The 21,745-nt window shown below is 52.2% G+C and overlaps 1 protein-coding gene across 4 annotated transcripts in view; it reads right to left on the bottom strand.

Moving 5' to 3' along the window:
* BABAM2 (BRISC and BRCA1 A complex member 2) overlaps nucleotides 1–21,745 on the bottom strand; it is a 213,738-nt gene that overhangs the window by 169,766 nt on the left and 22,227 nt on the right. For all 4 annotated transcript variants that reach the window (XM_077282073.1, XM_077282072.1, XM_077282075.1 and 1 more), the window contains exon 4: nucleotides 15,341–15,435. In XM_077282073.1, the coding sequence (XP_077138188.1) occupies nucleotides 15,341–15,435 (95 nt within the window). The remainder of the gene's footprint in view (nucleotides 1–15,340; nucleotides 15,436–21,745) is intronic.

The following is a 21,745-nucleotide window of genomic DNA, read 5'->3' as shown; positions in this document are numbered from 1 at the left end:
CCTATCACCCATCACTAGGGACGCGCATTCTCATCCTATCACCCATCACTACGGACGCGCATTCTCCTCCTAACGCCCATCACTAAGGACGCGCATTCTCATCCTAACGCCTATCACTAGGGACGCACATTCTCATCCTAACGCCCATCACTAGGGACGTGCATTCTCATCCTAACGCCCATCACTAGGGACGCGCATTCTCCTCCTAACGCCCGTCACTAGGGACGCGCATTCTCCTCCTAACGCCCGTCACTAGGGACGCACATTCTCCTCCTAACGCCCGTCACTAGGGACGCACATTCTCCTCCTAACGCCCATCACTAGGGACGCGCATTCTCCTCCTAACGCCCTTCACTAGGGACGCGCATTCTCCTCCTAACGCCCGTCACTAGGGACGCGCATTCTCCTCCTAACGCCCATCACTAGGGACGCACATTCTCATCCTATCACCCATCACTAGGGACGCACATTCTCCTCCTAACGCCCATCACTAGGGACGCACATTCTCCTCCTAACGCCCATCACTAGGGACGCGCATTCTCCTCCTAACGCCCATCACTAGAGACGCGCATTCTCATCCTAACGCCCACCACTAGGGACGCACATTCTCCTCCTAACGCCCGTCACTAGGGACGCACATTCTCCTCCTAACGCCCGTAACTAGGGACGCACATTCTCATCCTATCACCCATCACTAGGGACGCACATTCTCCTCCTAACACCCATTACTAGGGACGCGCATTCTCATCCTATCACCCATCACTACGGACGCGCATTCTCCTCCTAACGCCCATCACTAGGGACGCGCATTCTTCTCCTAACGCCCATCACTAGGGACGCGCATTCTCGTCCTAACGCCCATCACTAGGGACGCACACTCTCATCCTAACGCCCATCACTAGGGACGCGCATTCTCCTCCTAACGCCCGTCACTAGGGACGCGCATTCTCCTCATAACGCCCGTCACTAGGGACGTACATTCTCATCCTAACGCCCGTCACTAGGGACGCACATTCTCCTCCTAACGCCCGTCACTAGGGACGCGCATTCTCCTCCTAACGCCCATCACTAGGGATGCGCATTCTCATCCTAACGCCCATCACTAGGGACGCACATTCTCCTCCTAACGCCCATCACTAGGGACGCGCATTCTCATCCTATCACCCATCACTAGGGACGCGCATTCTCCTACTAACGCCCATCACTAGGGACGCACATTCTCATCCTATCACCCATCACTAGGGACGCACATTCTCCTCCTAACGCCAATCACTAGGGACGCACATTCTCATCCTATCACCCATCACTAGAAACGCACATTCTCCTCCTAACGCCCGTCACTAGGGACGCACATTCTCATCCTAACGCCCATCACTAGGGACGCGCATTCTCATCCTAACGCCTATCACTAGGGACGCACATTCTCATCCTAACGCCCATCACTAGGAACGCACATTCTCCTCCTAACGCCCGTCACTAGGAACGCACATTCTCATCCTAACGCCCATCACTAGGGACGCGCATTCTCATCCTAACGCCTATCACTAGGGACGCACATTCTCATCCTAACGCCCATCACTAGGGACGTGCATTCTCATCCTAACGCCCATCACTAGGGACGCGCATTCTCCTCCTAACGCCCGTCACTAGGGACGCGCATTCTCCTCCTAACGCCCGTCACTAGGGACGCACATTCTCCTCCTAACGCCCGTCACTAGGGACGCACATTCTCCTCCTAACGCCCATCACTAGGGACGCGCATTCTCCTCCTAACGCCCGTCACTAGGGACGCGCATTCTCCTCTTAACGCCCGTCACTAGGGACGCGCATTCTCATCCTAACGCCCATCACTAGGGACGCACATTCTCCTCCTAACGCCCATCACTAGGGACGCGCATTCTCATCCTATCACCCATCACTAGGGACGCGCATTCTCCTCCTAACGCCCATCACTAGGGACGCACATTCTCATCCTATCACCCATCACTAGGGACGCACATTCTCCTCCTAACGCCCATCACTAGGGACGCACATTCTCCTCCTAACGCCCATCACTAGGGACGCGCATTCTCCTCCTAACGCCCATCACTAGGGATGCGCATTCTCCTCCTAACGCCCATCACTAGGGACGCACATTCTCCTCCTAACGCCCATCACTAGGGACGCGCATTCTCCTCCTAACGCCCATCACTAGGGATGCGCATTCTCCTCCTAACGCCCATCACTAGGGACGCGCATTCTCATCCTATCACCCATCACTAGGGACGCGCATTCTCCTACTAACGCCCATCACTAGGGACGCACATTCTCATCCTATCACCCATCACTAGGGACGCACATTCTCCTCCTAACGCCAATCACTAGGGACGCACATTCTCATCCTATCACTCATCACTAGGAACGCACATTCTCCTCCTAACGCCCGTCACTAGGGACGCGCATTCTCATCCTAACGCCCATCACTAGGGACGCGCATTCTCATCCTAACGCCCATCACTAGGGACGCACATTCTCATCCTAACACCCATCACTAGGGACGCACATTCTCCTCCTAACACCCATCACTAGGGACGCGCATTCTCATCCTATCACCCATCACTACGGACGCGCATTCTCCTCCTAACGCCCATCACTAGGGACGCACATTCTCCTCCTAACGCCCGTCACTAGGGACGCGCATTCTCATCCTAACGCCCATCACTAGGGACGCACATTCTCCTCCTAACGCCCATCACTAGGGACGCACATTCTCCTCTTAACGCCCATCACTAGGGACGTACATTCTCCTCTTAACGCCCATCACTAGGGACGCGCATTCTCCTCCTAACGCCCGTCACTAGGGACGCGCATTCTCATCCTATCACCCATCACTAGGGACGCACATTCTCATCCTATCACCCATCACTAGGAACGCACATTCTCCTCCTAACGCCCGTCACTAGGGACGCGCATTCTCATCCTAACGCCCATCACTAGGGACGCGCATTCTCATCCTAACGCCCATCACTAGGGACGCACATTCTCATCCTAACACCCATCACTAGGGACGCACATTCTCCTCCTAACACCCATCACTAGGGACGCGCATTCTCATCCTATCACCCATCACTACGGACGCGCATTCTCCTCCTAACGCCCATCACTAGGGACGCACATTCTCCTCCTAACGCCCGTCACTAGGGACGCGCATTCTCATCCTAACGCCCATCACTAGGGACGCACATTCTCCTCCTAATGCCCATCACTAGGGACGCGCATTCTCCTCCTAACGCCCATCACTAGAGACGCGCATTCTCATCCTAACGCCCACCACTAGGGACGCACATTCTCCTCCTACCGCCAGTCACTAGGGACGCACATTCTCCTCCTAACACCCGTAACGAGGGACGCACATTCTCCTCCTAACGCCCGTCACTAGGGACGCACATTCTCATCCTATCACCCATCACTAGGGACGCGCATTCTCATCCTATCACCCATCACTACGGACGCGCATTCTCCTCCTAACGCCCATCACTAGGGACGCGCATTCTCATCCTAACGCCTATCACTAGGGACGCACATTCTCATCCTAACGCCCATCACTAGGGACGTGCATTCTCATCCTAACGCCCATCACTAGGGACGCGCATTCTCCTCCTAACGCCCGTCACTAGGGGCGCGCATTCTCCTCCTAACGCCCGTCACTAGGGACGCACATTCTCCTCCTAACGCCCGTCACTAGGGACGCACATTCTCCTCCTAACGCCCATCACTAGGGACGCGCATTCTCCTCCTAACGCCCTTCACTAGGGACGCGCATTCTCCTCCTAACGCCCGTCACTAGGGACGCGCATTCTCCTCCTAACGCCCATCACTAGGGACGCACATTCTCATCCTATCACCCATCACTAGGGACGCACATTCTCCTCCTAACGCCCATCACTAGGGACGCACATTCTCCTCCTAACGCCCATCACTAGGGACGCGCATTCTCCTCCTAACGCCCATCACTAGAGACGCGCATTCTCATCCTAACGCCCACCACTAGGGACGCACATTCTCCTCCTAACGCCCGTCACTAGGGACGCAGATTCTCCTCCTAACGCCCGTAACTAGGGACGCACATTCTCATCCTATCACCCATCACTAGGGACGCACATTCTCCTCCTAACACCCATTACTAGGGACGCGCATTCTCATCCTATCACCCATCACTACGGACGCGCATTCTCCTCCTAACGCCCATCACTAGGGACGCGCATTCTTCTCCTAACGCCCATCACTAGGGACGCGCATTCTCGTCCTAACGCCCATCACTAGGGACGCACACTCTCATCCTAACGCCCATCACTAGGGACGCGCATTCTCCTCCTAACGCCCGTCACTAGGGACGCGCATTCTCCTCATAACGCCCGTCACTAGGGACGTACATTCTCATCCTAACGCCCGTCACTAGGGACGCACATTCTCCTCCTAACGCCCGTCACTAGGGACGCGCATTCTCCTCCTAACGCCCATCACTAGGGATGCGCATTCTCATCCTAACGCCCATCACTAGGGACGCACATTCTCCTCCTAACGCCCATCACTAGGGACGCGCATTCTCATCCTATCACCCATCACTAGGGACGCGCATTCTCCTACTAACGCCCATCACTAGGGACGCACATTCTCATCCTATCACCCATCACTAGGGACGCACATTCTCCTCCTAACGCCAATCACTAGGGACGCACATTCTCATCCTATCACCCATCACTAGGAACGCACATTCTCCTCCTAACGCCCGTCACTAGGGACGCACATTCTCATCCTAACGCCCATCACTAGGGACGCGCATTCTCATCCTAACGCCTATCACTAGGGACGCACATTCTCATCCTAACGCCCATCACTAGGAACGCACATTCTCCTCCTAACGCCCGTCACTAGGAACGCACATTCTCATCCTAACGCCCATCACTAGGGACGCGCATTCTCATCCTAACGCCCATCACTAGGGACGCACATTCTCATCCTAACACCCATCACTAGGGACGCACATTCTCCTCCTAACGCCCATCACTAGGGACGCACATTCTCCTCCTAACGCCCGTCACTAGGGACGCGCATTCTCATCCTAACGCCCATCACTAGGGACGCACATTCTCCTCCTAACGCCCATCACTAGGGACGCACATTCTCCTCTTAACGCCCATCACTAGGGACGTACATTCTCCTCTTAACGCCCATCACTAGGGACGCACATTCTCCTCCTAACGCCCGTCACTAGGGACGCGCATTCTCATCCTAACGCCCATCACTAGGGACGCGCATTCTCATCCTAACGCCCATCACTAGGGACGCACATTCTCATCCTAACAACCATCACTAGGGACGCACATTCTCCTCCTAACACCCATCACTAGGGACGCGCATTCTCATCCTATCACCCATCACTACGGACGCGCATTCTCCTCCTAACGCCCATCACTAGGGACGCACATTCTCCTCCTAACGCCCGTCACTAGGGACGCGCATTCTCATCCTAACGCCCATCACTAGGGACGCACATTCTCCTCCTAACGCCCATCACTAGGGACGTACATTCTCCTCTTAACGCCCATCACTAGGGACGCGCATTCTCCTCCTAACGCCCGTCACTAGGGACGCGCATTCTCATCCTATCACCCATCACTAGGGACGCACATTCTCATCCTATCACCCATCACTAGGAACGCACATTCTCCTCCTAACGCCCGTCACTAGGGACGCGCATTCTCATCCTAACGCCCATCACTAGGGACGCGCATTCTCATCCTAACGCCCATCACTAGGGACGCACATTCTCATCCTAACACCCATCACTAGGGACGCACATTCTCCTCCTAACACCCATCACTAGGGACGCGCATTCTCATCCTATCACCCATCACTACGGACGCGCATTCTCCTCCTAATGCCCATCACTAGGGACGCACATTCTCCTCCTAACGCCCGTCACTAGGGACGCGCATTCTCATCCTAACGCCCATCACTAGGGACGCACATTCTCCTCCTAACGCCCATCACTAGGGACGCGCATTCTCCTCCTAACGCCCATCACTAGAGACGCGCATTCTCATCCCAACGCCCACCACTAGGGACGCACATTCTCCTCCTACCGCCAGTCACTAGGGACGCACATTCTCCTCCTAACGCCCGTAACGAGGGACGCACATTCTCCTCCTAACGCCCGTCACTAGGGACGCACATTCTCATCCTATCACCCATCACTAGGGACGCGCATTCTCATCCTATCACCCATCACTACGGACGCGCATTCTCCTCCTAACGCCCATCACTAGGGACGCGCATTCTCATCCTAACGCCTATCACTAGGGACGCACATTCTCATCCTAACGCCCATCACTAGGGACGTGCATTCTCATCCTAACGCCCATCACTAGGGACGCGCATTCTCCTCCTAACGCCCGTCACTAGGGACGCGCATTCTCCTCCTAACGCCCGTCACTAGGGACGCACATTCTCCTCCTAACGCCCGTCACTAGGGACGCACATTCTCCTCCTAACGCCCATCACTAGGGACGCGCATTCTCCTCCTAACGCCCTTCACTAGGGACGCGCATTCTCCTCCTAACGCCCGTCACTAGGGACGCGCATTCTCCTCCTAACGCCCATCACTAGGGACGCACATTCTCATCCTATCACCCATCACTAGGGACGCACATTCTCATCCTAACGCCCACCACTAGGGACGCACATTCTCCTCCTAACGCCCATCACTAGGGACGCACATTCTCCTCCTAACGCCCATCACTAGGGACGCGCATTCTCCTCCTAACGCCCATCACTAGAGACGCGCATTCTCATCCTAACGCCCACCACTAGGGACGCACATTCTCCTCCTAACGCCCGTCACTAGGGACGCACATTCTCCTCCTAACGCCCGTAACTAGGGACGCACATTCTCATCCTATCACCCATCACTAGGGACGCACATTCTCCTCCTAACACCCATTACTAGGGACGCGCATTCTCATCCTATCACCCATCACTACGGACGCGCATTCTCCTCCTAACGCCCATCACTAGGGACGCGCATTCTCCTCCTAACGCCCATCACTAGGGACGCGCATTCTCGTCCTAACGCCCATCACTAGGGACGCACACTCTCATCCTAACGCCCATCACTAGGGACGCGCATTCTCCTCCTAACGCCCGTCACTAGGGACGCGCATTCTCCTCATAACGCCCGTCACTAGGGACGTACATTCTCATCCTAACGCCCGTCACTAGGGACGCACATTCTCCTCCTAACGCCCGTCACTAGGGACGCGCATTCTCCTCCTAACGCCCATCACTAGGGATGCGCATTCTCATCCTAACGCCCATCACTAGGGACGCACATTCTCCTCCTAACGCCCATCACTAGGGACGCGCATTCTCATCCTATCACCCATCACTAGGGACGCGCATTCTCCTACTAACGCCCATCACTAGGGACGCACATTCTCATCCTATCACCCATCACTAGGGACGCACATTCTCCTCCTAACGCCAATCACTAGGGACGCACATTCTCATCCTATCACCCATCACTAGGAACGCACATTCTCCTCCTAACGCCCGTCACTAGGGACGCACATTCTCATCCTAACGCCCATCACTAGGGACGCGCATTCTCATCCTAACGCCTATCACTAGGGACGCACATTCTCATCCTAACGCCCATCACTAGGAACGCACATTCTCCTCCTAACGCCCGTCACTAGGAACGCACATTCTCATCCTAACGCCCATCACTAGGGACGTGCATTCTCATCCTAACGCCTATCACTAGGGACGCACATTCTCATCCTAACGCCCATCACTAGGGACGTGCATTCTCATCCTAACGCCCATCACTAGGGACGCGCATTCTCCTCCTAACGCCCGTCACTAGGGACGCGCATTCTCCTCCTAACGCCCGTCACTAGGGACGCACATTCTCCTCCTAACGCCCGTCACTAGGGACGCACATTCTCCTCCTAACGCCCATCACTAGGGACGCGCATTCTCCTCCTAACGCCCGTCACTAGGGACGCGCATTCTCCTCTTAACGCCCGTCACTAGGGACGCGCATTCTCATCCTAACGCCCATCACTAGGGACGCACATTCTCCTCCTAACGCCCATCACTAGGGACGCGCATTCTCATCCTATCACCCATCACTAGGGACGCGCATTCTCCTCCTTACGCCCATCACTAGGGACGCACATTCTCATCCTATCACCCATCACTAGGGACGCACATTCTCCTCCTAACGCCCATCACTAGGGACGCACATTCTCCTCCTAACGCCCATCACTAGGGACGCGCATTCTCCTCCTAACGCCCATCACTAGGGATGCGCATTCTCCTCCTAACGCCCATCACTAGGGACGCACATTCTCCTCCTAACGCCCATCACTAGGGACGCGCATTCTCCTCCTAACGCCCATCACTAGGGATGCGCATTCTCCTCCTAACGCCCATCACTAGGGACGCACATTCTCCTCCTAACGCCCATCACTAGGGACGCGCATTCTCCTCCTAACGCCCATCACTAGGGATGCGCATTCTCCTCCTAACGCCCATCACTAGGGACGCGCATTCTCATCCTATCACCCATCACTAGGGACGCGCATTCTCCTACTAACGCCCATCACTAGGGACGCACATTCTCATCCTATCACCCATCACTAGGGACGCACATTCTCCTCCTAACGCCAATCACTAGGGACGCACATTCTCATCCTATCACCCATCACTAGGAGCGCACATTCTCCTCCTAACGCCCGTCACTAGGGACGCGCATTCTCATCCTAACGCCCATCACTAGGGACGCGCATTCTCATCCTAACGCCCATCACTAGGGACGCACATTCTCATCCTAACACCCATCACTAGGGACGCACATTCTCCTCCTAACACCCATCACTAGGGACGCGCATTCTCATCCTATCACCCATCACTACGGACGCGCATTCTCCTCCTAACGCCCATCACTAGGGACGCACATTCTCCTCCTAACGCCCGTCACTAGGGACGCGCATTCTCATCCTAACGCCCATCACTAGGGACGCACATTCTCCTCCTAACGCCCATCACTAGGGACGCACATTCTCCTCTTAACGCCCATCACTAGGGACGTACATTCTCCTCTTAACGCCCATCACTAGGGACGCGCATTCTCCTCCTAACGCCCGTCACTAGGGACGCGCATTCTCATCCTATCACCCATCACTAGGGACGCACATTCTCATCCTATCACCCATCACTAGGAACGCACATTCTCCTCCTAACGCCCGTCACTAGGGACGCGCATTCTCATCCTAACGCCCATCACTAGGGACGCGCATTCTCATCCTAACGCCCATCACTAGGGACGCACATTCTCATCCTAACACCCATCACTAGGGACGCACATTCTCCTCCTAACACCCATCACTAGGGACGCGCATTCTCATCCTATCACCCATCACTACGGACGCGCATTCTCCTCCTAACGCCCATCACTAGGGACGCACATTCTCCTCCTAACGCCCGTCACTAGGGACGCGCATTCTCATCCTAACGCCCATCACTAGGGACGCACATTCTCCTCCTAACGCCCATCACTAGGGACGCACATTCTCCTCTTAACGCCCATCACTAGGGACGTACATTCTCCTCCTAACGCCCATCACTAGGGACGCGCATTCTCCTCCTAACGCCCGTCACTAGGGACGCACATTCTCCTCCTAACGCCCCTCACTAGGGACGCACATTCTCCTCCTAACGCCCGTCACTAGGGACGCGCATTCTCCTCCTAACGCCCCTCACTAGGGACGCACATTCTCCTCCTAACGCCCGTCACTAGGGACGCACATTCTCCTCCTAACGCCCGTCACTAGGGACGAGCATTCTCATCCCAACGCCCGTCACTAGGGACGCACATTCTCCTCCTAACGCCCGTCACTAGGTGGGGCATTCTCCTCCTAACGCCCGTCACTAGGGACGCACATTCTCCTCCTAACGCCCGTCACTAGGGACCCGCATTCTCCTCCTAACGCCCGTCACTAGGGACGCACATTCTCCTCCTAACGCCCATCACTAGGGACGCACATTCTCCTCCTAACGCCCGTCACTAGGAACGCGCATTCTCCTCCTAACGCCCGTCACTAGGGACGCGCATTCTCATCCTAACGCCCATCACTAGGGACGCACATTCTCATCCTAACGCCCACCACTAGGGACGCACATTCTCCTCCTAACGCCCGTCACTAGGGACGCGCATTCTCATCCTAACGCCCATCACTAGGGACGCGCATTCTCATCCTATCACCCATCACTAGGGACGCACATTCTCATCCTAACGCCCGTCACTAGGGACGCGCATTCTCCTCCTAACGCCCGTCACTAGGGACGCACATTCTCCTCCTAACGCCCGTCACTAGGGACGCACATTCTCCTCCTAACGCCCGTCACTAGGGACGCGCATTCTCATCCTAACGCCCATCACTAGGGACGCGCATTCTCATCCTATCACCCATCACTAGGGACGCACATTCTCATCCTAACGCCCGTCACTAGGGACGCGCATTCTCCTCCTAACGCCCGTCACTAGGGACGCACATTCTCCTCCTAACGCCCGTCACTAGGGACGAGCATTCTCATCCTAACGCCCATCACTAGGGACGCACATTCTCATCCTAACGCCCATCACTAGGGACGAGCATTCTCATCCTAACGCCCATCACTAGGGACGCGCATTCTCATCCTAACGCCCATCACTAGGGACGAGCATTCTCATCCTAACGCCCATCACTAGGGACGCGCATTCTCATCCTAACGCCCATCACTAGGGACGAGCATTCTCATCCTAATGCCCATCACTAGGGACGCGCATTCTCCTCCTAACGCCCATCACTAGGGATGCGCATTCTCCTCCTAACGCCCGTCACTAGGTAGGGCATTCTCCTCCTAACACCCATCACTAGGGACGTACATTCTCCTCCTAACGCCCGTCACTAAGGACGCACATTCTCCTCCTAACGCCCGTCACTAGGGACGCGCATTCTCATCCTAACGTCCGTCACTAGGTAGAGCATTCTCCTCCTAACGCCCGTTGCTAGGGACGCGCATTCTCCTCCTAACGCCCGTCACTAGGGACGCACATTCTCCTCATAACGCCCGTCACTAGGGACGCACATTCTCCTCCTAACGCCCGTCACTAGGGATGCACATTCTCCTCCTAACGCCCGTCACTAGGGACGCGCATTCTCATCCTAACGCCCATCACTAGGGACGCGCATTCTCATCCTAACGCCCACCACTAGGGACGCGCATTCTCATCCTAACGCCCATCACTAGGGACGCGCATTCTCATCCTAACGCCCATCACTAGGGACGCGCATTCTCATCCTAACGCCCACCACTAGGGACGCACATTCTCCTCCTAACGCCCGTCACTAGGGACGCACATTCTCCTCCTAACGCCCGTCACTAGGGACGCACATTCTCCTCCTAACGCCCGTCACTAGGGACGCACATTCTCCTCCTAACGCCCGTCACTAGGGACGCACATTCTCCTCCTAACGCCCGTCACTAGGGACGCACATTCTCCTCCTAACGCCCGTCACTAGGGACGCGCATTCTCCTCCTAACGCCCGTCACTAGGGACGCGCATTCTCATCCTAACGCCCATCACTAGGGACGCGCATTCTCATCCTAACGCCCATCACTAGGGACGCACATTCTCATCCTAACGCCCGTCACTAGGGACGCGCATTCTCCTCCTAACGCCCGTCACTAGGGACGCGCATTCTCATCCTAACGCCCATCACTAGAGACGCACATTCTCATCCTAACGCCCATCACTAGGGACGCACATTCTCATCCTAACGCCCATCACTAGGGACGCGCATTCTCATCCTAACGCCCATCACTAGGGACGCGCATTCTCCTCCTAACGCCCGTCACTAGGGACGCACATTCTCCTCCTAACGCCCGTCACTAGGGACGCACATTCTCCTCCTAACGCCCGTCACTAGGGACGCACATTCTCCTCCTAACGCCCGTCACTAGGGACGCGCATTCTCATCCTAACGCCCATCACTAGGGACGAGCATTCTCATCCTAACGCCCATCACTAGGGACGCGCATTCTCATCCTAACGCCCATCACTAGGGACACGCATTCTCATCCTAACGCCCATCACTAGGGACGCACATTCTCATCCTAACGCCCATCACTAGGGACGCGCATTCTCATCCTAACGCCCATCACTAGGGACGCACATTCTCATCCTAACGCCCATCACTAGGGACGCGCATTCTCATCCTAACGCCCGTCACTAGGCACGCGCATTCTCCTCCTAACGCCCGTCACTAGGGACGCACATTCTCCTCCTAACGCCCGTCACTAGGGATGCACATTCTCATCCTAACGCCCATCACTAGGGACGCGCATTCTCCTCCTAACGCCCGTCACTAGGGACGCGCATTCTCATCCTAACGCCCGTCACTAGGGACGCGCATTCTCCTCCTAACGCCCATCACTAGGGACGCACATTCTCCTCCTAACGCCCGTCACTAGGGACGCGCATTCTCATCCTAACGCCCGTCACTAGGGACGCGCATTCTCCTCCTAACGCCCATCACTAGGGACGCACATTCTCCTCCTAACGCCCGTCACTAGGGACGCGCATTCTCCTCCTAACGCCCGTCACTAGGGACGCGCATTCTCATCCTAACGCCCATCACTAGGGACGCGCATTCTCATCCTAACGCCCATCACTAGGGACGCGCATTCTCATCCTAACGCCCATCACTAGGGACGCGCATTCTCCTCCTAACGCCCATCACTAGGGACGCACATTCTCCTCCTAACGCCCGTCACTAGGGACGCACATTCTCCTCCTAACGCCCGTCACTAGGGACGCGCATTCACCTCCTAACGCCCATCACTAGGGACGCGCATTCTCCTCCTAACGCCCGTCACTAGGGACGCGCATTCTCCTCCTAACGCCCGTCACTAGGGACGCACATTCCCCTCATAACGCCCGTCACTAGGGACGCACATTCTCCTCCTAACGCCCGTCACTAGGGACGCACATTCTCCTCCTAACGCCCGTCACTAGGGACGCGCATTCTCCTCCTAACGCCCCTCACTAGGGACGCGCATTCTCATCCTAACGCCCGTCACTAGGGACGCGCATTCTCCTCCTAACGCCCGTCACTAGGGACGCACATTCTCCTCCTAACGCCCGTCACTAGGGACGAGCATTCTCATCCCAACGCCCGTCACTAGGGACGCACATTCTCCTCCTAACGCCCGTCACTAGGTGGGGCATTCTCCTCCTAACGCCCGTCACTAGGGACGCACATTCTCCTCCTAACGCCCGTCACTAGGGACGCGCATTCTCCTCCTAACGCCCGTCACTAGGGACGCACATTCTCCTCCTAACGCCCATCACTAGGGACGCACATTCTCCTCCTAACGCCCGTCACTAGGAACGCGCATTCTCCTCCTAACGCCCGTCACTAGGGACGCGCATTCTCATCCTAACGCCCATCACTAGGGACGCACATTCTCATCCTAACGCCCACCACTAGGGACGCACATTCTCCTCCTAACGCCCGTCACTAGGGACGCGCATTCTCATCCTAACACCCATCACTAGGGACGCGCATTCTCATCCTATCACCCATCACTAGGGACGCACATTCTCATCCTAACGCCCGTCACTAGGGACGCGCATTCTCCTCCTAACGCCCGTCACTAGGGACGCACATTCTCCTCCTAACGCCCGTCACTAGGGACGCACATTCTCCTCCTAACGCCCGTCACTAGGGACGCGCATTCTCATCCTAACGCCCATCACTAGGGACGCGCATTCTCATCCTATCACCCATCACTAGGGACGCACATTCTCATCCTAACGCCCGTCACTAGGGACGCGCATTCTCCTCCTAACGCCCGTCACTAGGGACGCACATTCTCCTCCTAACGCCCGTCACTAGGGACGAGCATTCTCATCCTAACGCCCATCACTAGGGACGCACATTCTCATCCTAACGCCCATCACTAGGGACGAGCATTCTCATCCTAACGCCCATCACTAGGGACGCGCATTCTCATCCTAACGCCCATCACTAGGGACGAGCATTCTCATCCTAACGCCCATCACTAGGGACGCGCATTCTCATCCTAACGCCCATCACTAGGGACGAGCATTCTCATCCTAACGCCCATCACTAGGGACGCGCATTCTCATCCTAACGCCCATCACTAGGGACGAGCATTCTCATCCTAATGCCCATCACTAGGGACGCGCATTCTCCTCCTAACGCCCATCACTAGGGACGTACATTCTCCTCCTAACGCCCGTCACTAAGGACGCACATTCTCCTCCTAACGCCCGTCACTAGGGACGCGCATTCTCATCCTAACGTCCGTCACTAGGTAGAGCATTCTCCTCCTAACGCCCGTTGCTAGGGACGCGCATTCTCCTCCTAACGCCCGTCGCTAGGTAGGGCATTCCTCATTCAGTATATTCAAGTTAAAGTTAGAGATAACATTTATCTTAAATTTTATGTTTGAGTCAATTACATTTTCTATCTTGAATTCAGAATTCACAAGGCAAATATGCCAAGGGAGCCAGCACCAGAGAAGGCATTGTATGGATACGTGTCCAGCGTCTGCAGATGAAGCACTGGTCCTGCCCTGCTTCTTCTCTACTACACTCCCGGTTATTACAGGCACAGAAATAATAATACAGTAGATACAGCGTCTTACACGACGCTCAAGGGAAGGCGGTTTACTTGACACCTCTGCTCCATCCTAGACAAGACTCTGGATCGTTTGGGGTCCCAGCGGTTGGACCCCCTGTTTTAGCGTTTGAACAACCCCTATAGTATACTTCTCTACACACCTCAAAAAAAGGCCCAAAATGAAACAAATAGGTCTTGTGACTGTGTAATGGTTGAGAAGAGGATACATTGACTTCAATGGAGTAATCAAAATCACTGTAGGCTACACCACTGGCATCTATGGGTTCCATTAATCAGTAATGGGCCGGAACCATCTACTCCTGGTTGGGATGTGAATGGAAACAATGAATGCTTTTCCATTCACAGACAGCACACAGTTTGGAAGTTTAGAGCATGAAGTCTATTATAGAGTTGCTGAGCGTCTCTGTAAAAATTGAAATATTACATAGTGCTCTATACTTTAGAAATGTGGATGTGGTTAGCTATGCAAATAGGTGAAGACTGATGCATTACAACTTGATAAAAAAAAAGTTGCAAAAACAATCACGAGAAAACATCGAGAAACACTTGGATACATTTGCACAAATAACCTTAAAGCTTACCGGGAGCGCGGAGGGTTCAGGCAAAAATTCTGCATCTTCCCCAAAGATGAAATCAGGCGGTAATTCTGGGTACTGGGCGTTGAACAGGATGTCCCCTATAAAACGAGAAACACCATCAACCTCAAGAGCGCAGACCCCTCAGCCACCAAATTTACAGAATTTCTAGCAAAACCAGACTTCCCCCAGAGTGATCAATGCAACAACCATTAACCCCTTCATGACAGCTGCTGTATATGAAGAACATCCGCCAAAGCTTCCGGCATGACGATGGAGCCCGAACGATCCACAGCCGGTGTCCGCTGCGCCGTACAGGACAGGACTGGACATACATCCTATTCCGGCACTTTAGCTCCTTCGTGGCCCTAATTTTGTCTGCAGCATCTAATAGGATTAGGGATGGCAGGCACAAGGCGCCGTCATCTAGAAATATCGCAGCGAAGCCATCGCTTGGTCACGTCCTCAGAGGAAGTTAAAATATAGAAATTACAAAAATGGAATAAAAAACTTTTGTTTTTCTCATTTTACACTAATGTCTCAAGTTCAAATTTTAAGAACTAGAACATGATCGCGTCATTTAATCCGCACGGTAAACAATGCATTTGCTGATTTTTTTTTTTTTTATTAGTCCAACCACCATAAAGAAAAATAAACAACAAATTTTTTAATAAATCCAGCACTGACTCAATCTTCAGCTTAGCTGCATCCTTAAGGGGTTAAATAAAAGCCATATTCATAAACGCTGTAAGGGATTTCTTCTCCTTTTTAGGATCCGGATATCTGGGCATCTTGTACTGCACAGACTTCCATCCCCTTAATATAAAGGGCACTGTGCAATACTTCATTTTCCCTGTGGGGGAGCTGCAGGGAATGTGAACACTTATTGCCAGGCGTCACCACTGATTAATGCCGATTGCTGGAAGTCCCAGTAAAGGGAGATCTTGTAATCCACTTTGTTCAGATGATTGCAGCAAAGTTACACCATTACAGGAGAAGCAAAAAGTGGCGCAGTAGAGTGAGAAGGCAGGCAAGTATCATTATGTGGACAGCAAAAGTGGCACTACAACAAGTACGCCAACAAGGGTGGCACCGCTATGGGGTGAGCAAAGGTGGCAACAAAACGGAGGAAAGTGACAAAAACCAACGTGACACTCATGTATGAAAAGCAAACGTGGCACTGTTGTGTGAAAAGTCAGGGTGGCACTGATATGGGACCAGCAAAAGTTGCACAGCAACAAGGGGACCAATGGGGGAACTGCTATGACAAAAGCAAAAGTTACATTATTGTGTGAGATACCAATTAGGCAGCGCTTTGGGTGAGCTAAGGGTGGCACTAAAATGAAGGCGCCAGCAAGGAAATGTGGCAGCGATATGGGGGGAAAAAAGAGGAATGTAATGAGAGCAGCAAAGAAGAAGAAGGACTGATGAGATGGAAGCAGAGGTGTACCATTTATTTTTTATTTCAGAATGTTGGGAATACATAAAACAATTGTGGACAGAAATGGCATCACTATGTGTGACACAAGGATAGAATGTTAAGCAAGAAAATAAAGTGGAACCGCTATGGGCCAGCAAGATTGGCACCGCTATGGGCCAGCAGGATTGGCACCACTATGGGCCAGCAGGATTGGAACCGCTATCGGCAAACAAGCATGGCACAGCTATGAGCCAGCAAAATTTGCACCGCTATAAACTGACAAGCATGGCACCGCTATGGGCCAGCAAGATTTGCAACGTTATGAGCTGACAAGCATGGCACCGCTATGGGCCAGTAGGATTGGCACCGCTATGGGCAAACAAGCATGGCACCGCTATGAGCCAGCAAAATTTTTACTGCTATAAACTGACAAGCATGGCACTGCTATGGGCCAGCAAGATTTGCATCATTATGAGCTGACAAGCATGGCACCGCTATGGGCCAGCAGGATTGGCACAGCTATGGGCCAACATGCATGGCACCGCTATGAGCCAGCAAAATTTGCACCGCTATAAACTGACAAGCATGGCACTGCTATGGGCCAGCAAGATTTGCATCGTTATGAGCTGACAAGCATGGCATCGCTATGGGCCAGCAGGATTGGCACCGCTATGGGCCAACATGCATGGCACCGCTATGAGCCAGCAAAATTTGCACCGCTATAAACTGACAAGCATGGCACCGCTATGGGCCATCAAGATTTGCATCGTTATGAGCTGACAAGCATGGCACCGCTATGGGCCAGCAGGAGTGGCACCACTATTGTAGAAGAAAATGAAGCAATGCTATGTGAATCATGGTGTGACTGTGGTGGACAGAGCCTCTCTATCGGCCACATTGGTACCTGAGCTGCTATACATGATTGAGAAGTAAATCTTATCACAGTAAAGTCAATATTCAGTTAAATATCTAATCTTATTCCCATCCTCTACGAGACGCTGACTGTCTGCAGCTACAAGCAGAGACATAATCTGATCTGCGCCGATGCAAGCAGCAGAAGACTTCCTGAGGATGATCAGATACACCTTCTACTCACCACATTAACGTGTTAAAAATATCAGTGGCTGCAGTAGTCCATGAGCCAAGAACCAAATTTGACGATATCGGTACCAAGCGGAGTGACTAATTCTCTTTGGTATTTTTAGGTAGATGCATGTCTGTAGTTTATTTTTTGATATGATAGCCCTTACATATACGTAGCTTATTAACCCCTTCAGCCCTAGGCCTATTTGTACCCAAGTGCCTAAGCCAATCTGACCTGTGCCACTTCATGGGCTAATAACTTTGGAACGCTTTCACCTATCCAAGCCATTCTGAGATTGTTTTCTCGTGACATATTGTACTTCACGTCAGTGCTAAATGGGAGTCAATATATTTTACCTTTCTATATAAAAAAATGCTAAATATTCGGAAATTTTGGAAAAATCGGCAATTTTTTAACTTTGAAATTCTCTGCTTTTTACAAAAATACTGATACCCCCCATAATAGTTATTAATTTACACTCCCCACATGTTTACTTCATATTGGCATCATTTTGAAAATGAAACCTTATTGTTTTACGACGTAATAGGGCTTATAGTTTTATGCGCAATTTTTCACATTTACAGCAAAACCCACTTTTCAAAGGACCAAGTCACTTCTGAAGTCACTTTAAGGGGCTTACATAACAGAAACCACCCATAAATTACCCCATTTTGCAAACTACACCCCTCAAGCTGTTCAAAACTCATTTTTAAAAACTGTTAACCCTTTAGGTGTTCCACAGGAATTTTAGCAGAATGAAGGCGAAATTTCAAAATTTCATTTTTTTTCCAGATATTACATTGTAATCCAATTTTACCTGCAACCTAGCAAGGGTTAACGGCAAACCCAAACTTGGTTACCCTAATTCTGCAGTTTATAGAAACACCCCACATGTACTCGTAAACTAAAGTATGGGCACACAGCACAGCTCAACACGGAAGGAGCGCTATGTGGTTTTTGGGTGGCGGATTCACTGGAAGAAATCTAGGGGGCCATGTCACATTTGAAGGCTGCCTGAGGTACCCCCACAGTGGAAACCCCAAAAAGTGACCCTATTTTGGAAACTACACCCCCAAGGAATCTTTTAGGGGGTATAGTGACCACTTTGACCCAACCAGTGTTTCACAGTAGTTGGAAACACTTGGTTGAGAAAATGGAAAAAGTGCATTTTTTACATGAAGGTGTCATTTTAGGCTCATTTTTTTATTTTTAAGAGGTGTACCAGCAAAAAATGCACCCCACTATTTGTTCACCAATCTCTCCCGAACACAACAACACCCGATATGTTGTCGTACACTGCAGTATTGGGGAACGGCAGGCCTCGGAAGGGAAGGAGCGCCAAATGACTTTTGGAGTGCAAATTTTACTGGAAGAAATCTAGGGGGCTATGTCACATTTGAAGACACCCTGAGGTGCCCCAACACACGCACACACACTGACACATACACGTTCTGTGCTGAACAGGACTCTCCGGTCTTCTCTGCAGAGCTCCTATCTCCCTCTGTAGAGGCTGACACCTCCCAGGCTTGTGACTGATCACATGGCCGTGACATCACCACAGGTCCTGTAGTCCTGTACTGTGTGCTGCTGCTGGTAAGGAACTTGTGGAGAGAGGGGGAACAGTCACCTAGCACCAGCGCTCCCAGCTCTAAGAACGAGCGCCTCATGAAGGTGGGCCCCTGCCTCCTCCTTCCCTGCGCGGCGGCCTTTCCCCCCGGCGGCTGTATTCGGCGTATAAGACAACCGCCCTCTTGGAGCCATGTTTTTCATGGCTAAAAAGTCGTCTTATACGCCAGGAAATACGGTAAATAAAATTTTAATGTTTTTCTTTGTGTTTGCAGGTGTTTACTGACTATCTAACGGCATGATGGAAGTACCAGCAAGGAAGAAATCACGGATCGACTGTATCATACACTGCTCTAATGATGACAGCGATGATCTGGCGTCCCTTAAGGATTTGGACTCCTGGAAAACATTGCTTAGGGCTGCAGAGATCAGGCAGCATGAATCAGTCCTGGTAGCAGCTAAGGGCCTTGAAGAAGGAGAAATACCACACATACAATATCACCGTAAATGTCGTAGTATCTTTACAATGAAGAAGTCACTGGATTCTATCCTTGGCAAGGGTGTCAATGTCGAAACAGCAAGCAAAATCTCCATGAGGAAGCTACCGAGGGGTGCCCCCAGTGATAGCAGGGTGTATGCCAAAGTATGTATCTTCTGTGAGAAGTCAAGCAAGTACCTAAAAGGAAAACAAACAAGGGAGCCAATTGTCCAGTGTGTTGAGCTACGAGCAGATGAGACGATCCGCAGAGCAGCGATAAGGAAAGGCACACAGAGAATACTTGGTTTACTTAGCAGAGACCTTGTTGCTGCAGAGGGGCACTACCACAAGTCGTGCTACAAACTATTCACAAAAGATGATTCCCAAGTGGCCTGTAGGTCTAGTGCAGCTGAAAATCAGGTCGAAAGCGAGGAAGTACGCTACGAAGAGGCAGAGAAAGAGGCCCTTGAAGAACTCTTCTTGTATATAAGGACTAAATTGTTCCCAAACCCAGAAGTACTGCCTATGATAAACCTCACATCTAGGCTTGAGAGATTAATGATATCCCGTGGTATCATCCAACTGAAACCATCGACAAAGAAACATGTTCGACGAAAACTTGAAACAGAGATTGGGGAATCACTCCGCTTTCTCTCAGATGAGAAAGGTAAGCTTCTAGTCTATCCATGTAGCCTATCAATGGACGACCTTGTCCGGCAAGTACACAGCATGACAAAAGATCTGCAAGAAGCAAGAGCTGCTAACTCTGGAGATATCGTAACCAAAGCAGCAATGCAGCTAAGGAATGAGATCAAGAAGCAAGATGTGAGTCAGCCATGGCCTCCCAATACAGATCAGAATGTCGTTCCTGCATTAGTCACTCAATTCCTGCAAACCCTGCTTACAGGAGATTGTGAGTGCCAAACTACCTGTGAAAGAGCTCAACGTCTTGCCACATCCTTCGGCAGTGACTTGGTTTTTGCTGTTACCAATGGAAAGACAAAGCCACCAAAGCACGTACTGCTATCCTTTGCAGTTAAGTCTTTGACCGGCAATACAGAACTGATTCGAACTCTGAATCGTCTTGGCCACTGTGTGTCATATTCAATGGCTGAGGAGATCGATACAGCCCTTTGTATCCAGAAGTTGGAATGTTCAAAGGATGACATCCCAATGCCAGCAAGTATCTACCCAGGTGTGTTCACAACCCTGGCCTGGGATAACATTGACAGACTTGAGGAGACACTAAGTGGAGCAGGTACATCTCATAGAGTCAATGGCATTGCTGTTCAGTCCAATGTTGCATGCTCTGTGACAAAGAAAGTCCTGCCAGATGTAACCAAGTCGAAGAAAAGAAGCATAACTCTGACAGAATTAATGCTACCGATATACAATGTTGGGCAGCGGGGAGAGCCACCCAGGATTGAGACTTCGAATGTTAACACTACTAAGGAGGTCCAGGATTCAAAAACCAAAAACCATATCTGGCTTCTGGCTAGAATGTCAGACCATGAGGATCAGACCACCAGCAGTTGGACTGGGTTCAACATAAAAATCCGCAGCGACATTGTAGTGGCCCAGGACACTGTAAGCTACCTGCCCACTATCAATGCTCCTGCAACAGCCATGTCCACTGTGAATGAAGTCTTGGAGCAAACACATGCCATCATGCAGACCCTGAAGCTTAACAGAATTGTGTGTGTGTTTGATCAAGCACTCTATGCCAAAGCTGCCGAGGTTATCTGGAAACAGGAGAAGTTCAAGAACATTATAATTAGAATGGGTGTCTTCCACACAATCTGTAATCTCCTCTCTATCATAGGGAACAGATTTCAGGATGCAGGCCTTAGAGATCTGTGTGTT

The sequence above is a fragment of the Ranitomeya variabilis genome, chromosome 2 (assembly GCF_051348905.1).
Source record: "Ranitomeya variabilis isolate aRanVar5 chromosome 2, aRanVar5.hap1, whole genome shotgun sequence".
Classification (NCBI taxonomy): Eukaryota; Metazoa; Chordata; class Amphibia; order Anura; family Dendrobatidae; genus Ranitomeya; species Ranitomeya variabilis.
This window is presented reverse-complemented; position numbering and strand designations above follow the sequence as displayed.